Source organism: Lipotes vexillifer, unplaced genomic scaffold, assembly GCF_000442215.2.
Source record: "Lipotes vexillifer unplaced genomic scaffold, Lipotes_vexillifer_v1.1 scaffold967, whole genome shotgun sequence".
NCBI classification, from domain to species: Eukaryota; Metazoa; Chordata; class Mammalia; order Artiodactyla; family Lipotidae; genus Lipotes; species Lipotes vexillifer.
Genome location: NW_006791018.1, coordinates 928,884 through 935,694, shown reverse-complemented (window position 1 = coordinate 935,694; position 6,811 = coordinate 928,884). Strand labels below are relative to the sequence as shown.

The window sequence follows — 6,811 nt, the reverse complement described above, 5'->3', positions numbered from 1 at the left end:
CAGGAATGTTCTTATATTAAGAGGAGACACATGTGATTTTGCAAGAGACCTGGACTTTGAAAGAATGGCCTGGACCCTCTGGAGGTCAGACAACTGAGTATTTGTATTAAATATCTGGGTCTTAAATCTGCACTCTTACCTGCTAATCCTGAGTTGAAAACCACTGTGGGTGAAGACGTCCCGGGCAGCGGGGGTGCAGAGGGAGGAGGGGGGGGCAAAGGGGGAGCCGGCACAGTCTCAGCTGCAGGACCCGGGAGAGGAGGCGGGGGCAGAGAAAGGAGTCACACGCACAGATTCAGGGACAGAGACCCAGCAGGGGAGGTGGGGGAGGGGGCATAGGCGGCGTGGCTGGACCATTTCGCGCTAGCAAAAGAAAAGAAACAAATCCACTTTGAAAACAGGGGAACAGTTTTTCCTGCAATATGCCATGTGTACATAAAGGACCTGAAAACAAACACTGAGGAGGACAAAGGGTTTCTTCCCCAAAGACTACAAAAATGTCCTCGGTGACAAATGAGGAACATTCTGTGCCATGTGTGAAATGAAGACGTATACCCTTCATCTCAAAAGGTAAAAGTTCTTAGAATCAATCAATAAAAGAAATGCCAACAGAAACAGACAAAGGACAGAGATGAACCGTAGGTAAAAGAAGTACAGATATCCCAATGCTCTACCTCAGCTCTCTCGCCAGGCTTCCTACCTGCTTCAGGTGTGTCTGACAACAGAGGCAGTGGTGGGGGAGGAGGGGGCAAGGGTCCCGAGGCGGCGGCCCCCGTCACTGGCCCCACAAAGTCACCCACCGCCACTTCAGACCCCGTGGGCAACGTGCCAGAAGCCACGACCGGCAGGATGGCGATGTCCCCATCCCCTTTCTTCTGAATTTTAATGGTTCCTTGTTTCTCCAGCTCATGAATCTTTTTTTCTAGGGTAGACTGTCTTTGAATGGCTTCTTCTTTCTCTTTGACCATTTTCCTTAATGTGTGAACCTGGGTATTTGCATCTTTGTAGATTTCCTGCAAAAAAGCCCATGGTCAAGAGTTGGTCTTCACGTGACATTCGTGCCTATTACTGTTAGATTGGCAAATTGAGGATAAAGAAAATAACAAAAAAAAAAAGGAAAAAAGAAAAAGGATACTTATAATATATATATATATATATATATATATATATATATATGAATCAAAAAAAAAAGAAAAAGGATACTTATAATATATATATATATATATATATATATATATATATATATATAGGAATTCTATGGAACTCAGCCAGAACTCCCATTCGTTACCAATTGTTCACTGGTAATGCATACAATACATTCTAGCAGTTGTTACTGTTGAGGTAATTCTTTCCATTAATAAATACAGCTAAGTCAGTTTTCCCCACAGGTGAAGAGGAACAGGGCAGAGATGACCCAAAAATAATTTTATAGCTGACTTTGGAATATCCTGAGGGTACTCTGGTGGTGCAGCATGTTTTCTTTTCACTTTTGTTAAAATTCATTTGTTACTCCTAGATACATATCAGCTAACAGTAGACAAAAGGTCCCTAAATCAGATTTGGACAGAAGTCAGACTGGGATTAAAAATCTGCAAATCATGGAATAATCCACTTATGAGTAACCAGGGGCTGACTGTTTCGAATGAATTTCTCTGGCCTTCACAATGCCCCCTTGACCAAGCTCAGGACAGCAACTGTTGTTAACGTTTTCCAAAACAGGCCAATGTTTCCCTCCACTAATTCCTTATTTCTGTCTAGGTTCTTCGCAGAAAACAAAGAAGTTACAATTTTCAATTCAAAGGCTGTCCTGGTTCCTTTTATAAGGGGTCCACAGAGGTTCCAGTGGAAGGATTTTATGGAACTCACTTGCTGGGCCTTACACACGTGATCTCTCACCACAGACCTCCAGCAGGTAGGGAAACATTCTTCACACCCTGTCTATTATTAATAATCTGAGAGTCTGAACTTGAATTGAGTCCATATGCTACAACTCTGTCTCGATGGAGTGCCAGAAAATAAATTTCCTAGAGGTGGAGTGCCAAAAAATAAATTCCCTAGAGTTACCTGTAGGACCTGTCAGAATATCAAGCAACACACACAGACATGATAACTATCACATAAAATGTGCCATATCATTAACGGTCGTGTAAAGGCAAGCTATTTGCCTAAAAGCCCTCCAGGCACTTTGGTGTTTTTATGTTCAAGCACATGGATGGCACTCCATAAATACCTGACCTGTAAGGTAAAACAATGCTAAAGCCAAACAAAATAGCTGGAATTATCTGATAATAAAATGGATTGATTTTACTTTTGACTTTTTTCTTTCTCTCTCTCCTTTTTTTTTTTGTTTTGGTGAATGCCAGCAGGTCTTGTCTATGTTGTGACTTCACCGTTTCCATGGCAACTACCAAATCTGGTTTCAAGCAGAAGCAAAGCAAAGAAATACAAAGAAACCCAAGTCCTAAGAAAAATAAATAAGTGGCATGAATTAAACCCATGCTGTGTTTTTATTTCCAACCAAATGGGTGATCCACAGAATTCACTCAGGCTCGGCCAGATGGGAAAATACTGTTGCTCCCGAAACCTGTGATAAGGAAGTAATGAAGCCCCAGCATTTGACTGCACACACATGTGAAGACATACGCTAACTATGTGTACTTTTCATTTGAGTTTCACCTCTGAAATGGTTCCAGTAAATATGCCACATCCATGCCTCCCTCTACTGTGAACATATGCGGGTCCCATCTACTAGGCTAAAGCTAGAGCACATTCCCTGCAGTGCCCACCTGGTGTGGCTGCCATCATCACACTTACCCGAACAACATCCAGCTCCTTGTTCCTCTGCATGAGCTGCTTTTCCAGTTCCACGATCTTGGACATGGCTTCATTCTCTGTGTCCTGCAGTTTTTCCGACAACTGTAAAGTTTTGAAAGGGAAGATGTGTCACAACAAAGGATCATTCTCATCAGGTCCTTGGTTTTCAGAAAGTGTAGCTCAGAGACCACTAGGGCCCATCAGAGTCCTGCATGTGTTCCCCAAGTTGTTTTCTGAAAAGGTTAATATTTATAAGATGGTGCTGAATACATACTTGTTTCTAAGAGGAATTCATTTACAAGGGATCCTTAATAAAACCCATAAGTCAGCTCCTTAGTGTTTTGACATACACAGTGACATACACAGTCTTTCTCCATTTCTGCAGGGGCCAGCGAGCGTAGAGAAGAGTAGGTGAGGGAGGAGGCCGAGTCACCTTTCCCTCTCTAAGAAAAGGCCATTAGGCAAAAGCTTTTGAAAACTGTTGACCCAGAAAACTTGGTTTTGTTGTTGTAAGTCCCCAGTTGAAAAAATACTACTGCTTGTTTTGACTCAAACTATCCAAATAATAAAAGTCATTTTGGAGGGGTAGTTCAAATAAACAGGTGGTTACTCCAATAGCAGGTTATGTAAGTATGGTCATGCAATGCCAGCTAAGGCTTCAGAGAAAGATGGGGTGAGCCATGAATGAAAGTTACTTTCCACTTAAGGCTCTAAAATTGGGCAACTTCTGATTCCTTACATCTCACTGAGAATAATCACACATAAAGAAAATCAGGGAGGCAAGGTGAAGAGGAGGAGTGGAGATTTATGCTGACCAAGTTCAGAATATAATATAAATATTTTAAGGGACGAGACAAAAAGAGAAAAAGGAAGAGCCTATAAGTGCTCTCCCTAAGCAGGTACCAACTAAGTCAGCACAGCACTTACAAAGGGAGGGCTTTTGGCAACTTGGCTAAACCACAAGCCATGAAGATGCCCCTTTTCAGACTGATGGGAAAAGAGGAAAGACATTAAGCACAAGTAATGCTCTTAACTAAGAAAATGCAGAGAAAAATAAATGGACCATTCGAAGAGAAAAACCACATCCTTCCAAAAAGAGACAATTCCTTTCACAATCAAGGACACTTTCAATCAGAATTCAGTAAAAGGATGTGGTCCTCACAATGTTTGGGTTTTAAGACACACCATATTCCTGTTCATTATACTGAGAGGACACTTCTTGCAAGAAGAGGAAATATGGGAAAACTTGCTGATTTCCTTGAAAATGCTACCGTTGAGATGAAGCTATTTAGAACTTGAGTACCCATGAGGCAGGAAAGTGAAGACCCGCATCATGAGGACACTAGATCAGCCCGTCCACAGCCTGCATGGACACGTTTGGTACAAGATGACTCACATTCAGAAGAAGACACTTCTTCACCAAACTGACATATTTTAGTTGCCTTTCTCTTCAGGTAATGCCAATCTTCTAACTCTCCTGTGCTTATAACTAAGGTGGCCAGGAGATCTGGACGCAGCAGAAACTGAGCAGTGAACGAAGGCAATGGGTTCCACTTAGTTGTAAGTAACATACCTGCCTTCGCTGAAAGAGCCCAGAATGGCTTCTGATTGCTCTCTAGCTCAAGTTGCATCTCATTCCTAGACTCCAAATCCTTTCGTTCACTGCCATAAAAGCTAACATCTGTTCTGCCTTGCACCTAGCTGAAACGTTAGCCATTTTTCTTTTTCTGAGAGGTAGTTACATGAGAGATGTTTTCTTCCAGTTCTTCCACCCTCTCCAAAGCTGCATTCTTGGTTTCCGCGTCTTCCAGCAGAGCTCCCACATCAAACACATTGTCCAGGTAAGCCTGAATCTGTACCTGCAGCTTGTCACTCTCAGTATGTTTCAGCTTCTAAAAATCAAAATGCAGGAGAACGTGGTGTTAGCATATCTGTGGAAACACAACATAATTACCCAAGAGCCTACATGTTTTTGTTTGTTCCTTCCAAGAGAGGTTTTTGTTGGTTGGTTGGTTGGTTGGTTGGTTGTTGTTTTTTTGGCCACGTCACGAGGCATGTGGGATCTTAATTCCCCAACCAGCTATGGAACCTGGGCCCTTTGCATTGGAAGCGTGGAGTCTTAACCACTGGACCACCAGGGAAGTCCCCCAAGAGAGGATTTTGTATCTCATTCTCCTTAAGAGAACTCTGGAGTAACCATCTAAGAGGGTACCATATTTGGTGCTTACCCTCTCCAAATATACACAAATTTCCTCCCTAATCCTTCCTGTAGATATATTCCCCATGCAGATATATTCCAACCTAAAACATTTTTGATGCAGGTGAAATCAAGATAACAGAAAAATCAAAAGGGAACAACAGTCACAAGTAACATAAAACTTGAGGGGTATCTGTGTGGTAGAGGAGATTAGAATGGGTGGTATCTTGCTTGGGTAGTGATGGTAGTTCCGGTTGAGGGTGAGGGGTACATGGGAGTCGAGGAAGACACTGATAGAGTATATTAGACTCGGGGATTATTTTAGCACTAGTTCCTAGAACCCATCCCCCATAATTACTTGGCTAAGACACTCCACCAACATAAGCAGGGCTCCCAAAGCACAGATCAGGAACCTTTCCCCCATTCACTGCATTCTAGGGCCAGGCATCCCAAAGGAAGTCAACTAGCTCTAAGCTAAAATTAGAGGTCAAGTAAATCAGTCAATCCTTCTTACAAGTAGCATAAGTCATGTCTTTCCCTGGGGAGCAGATGAGTGGATAGAATAATATCTGGCACATGGATGATGCCAATAAACATTTACTGAACAAGTCAATGATGACTTACAAGGTTGGGTTTTTGTAAACTAATGAAGCATTTATATATTATATGCTTATGTTATTATTCTTCTAACCACTTCTATCAAAGTCCGGAACCAAGAGACCAGGAAGTTAGAGAAATACAGAGTTTGGGAAAAAATCAAATTTTTTTTTTTTTCTTTTTTTTTCGTGGGATCTTCCCGGACCGGGGCACGAACCCGCGTCCCCTGCATCAGCAGGCAGACTCTCAACCACTGCGCCACCAGGGAAGCCCCAAAAATCAAATTTTTTTTTTTTTCTTTTTTTTTCGTGGGATCTTCCCGGACCGGGGCACGAACCCGCGTCCCCTGCATCAGCAGGCAGACTCTCAACCACTGCGCCACCAGGGAAGCCCCAAAAATCAAATTTTTAAGAGGAATTCTACTCTACAAATAAATTCTCAGGAAAACAGATTTTCTCCTAGGTCTAATCTAGAATTCTACATCTTAGCTGTGTTGAAGAGAGTATGTTCCATCTTAGTTTATGAGTCAGAACCGAAAAAAAAAAAAATTCTGAACAAGAGCAAAGCCTAGAAAAGAAAATGAAGAAGTAGCTTAGCGGGATTTTTCACAAGATTCACAGTGAGTAACAGGCGCTGATGTTACTACCTGTCATTGTGTCCTGGTGCCAGAAATGAGCTCTGTGCAGCCACAACAAAACTGACCCTAAAACCCCACTAGGAATACACCCAACTTTCATCCACATATTGCTACTCTCAGGACATGTGGAGAAAGAGAAGAGAGGAACCCTGATTTCAAAGCAGGAACAAACTGTTGAATATAATATTCTGTCAAAGATATTAGTCATTGTTTAAATAGGAAAGCAATTCAAACAAACTTTTCAATGGAAATCTTCCATGGCTCCACCTGAGTAGAGTCTTTAGACAACATTAGGCCAGTCTACTCGAGGGCAGCCCAGCTGGTCTGATAAACAAGGCCATGAGCTCAAGAGTAACCAACTCTGCAATTCCACTTTGCGATAAACTGAGGGTACTGCCTGTGTAATCCCTGGCTTCACTCGAATGGGAGATGGGCAGGTGAGCTCTGGAGATGTTCAAGGGAAGTACTTCTATTTTCTTCACTATTAGAAACAGGCTTGAAATTGAGGTCAACAATTCTTGCCCTATTACTAGTGGTCTTTCAAATTCAAGCAAATCATTCCCTAC

At 42.2% G+C, this 6,811-nt stretch overlaps 1 protein-coding gene across 3 annotated transcripts in view; it reads right to left on the bottom strand.

Annotated features, from left to right (window-relative positions):
* Positions 1 to 6,811, bottom strand: part of FMNL2 (formin like 2) — a 315,721-nt gene that overhangs the window by 25,124 nt on the left and 283,786 nt on the right. For all 3 annotated transcript variants that reach the window (XM_007464164.1, XM_007464163.1, XM_007464162.1), the window contains exons 12-16: positions 4,557 to 4,706; positions 2,815 to 2,916; positions 701 to 1,013; positions 316 to 363; positions 140 to 274 (exon numbers count right to left, since the gene is read on the bottom strand). In XM_007464164.1, the coding sequence (XP_007464226.1) occupies positions 140 to 274; positions 316 to 363; positions 701 to 1,013; positions 2,815 to 2,916; positions 4,557 to 4,706 (748 nt within the window). The remainder of the gene's footprint in view (positions 1 to 139; positions 275 to 315; positions 364 to 700; positions 1,014 to 2,814; positions 2,917 to 4,556; positions 4,707 to 6,811) is intronic.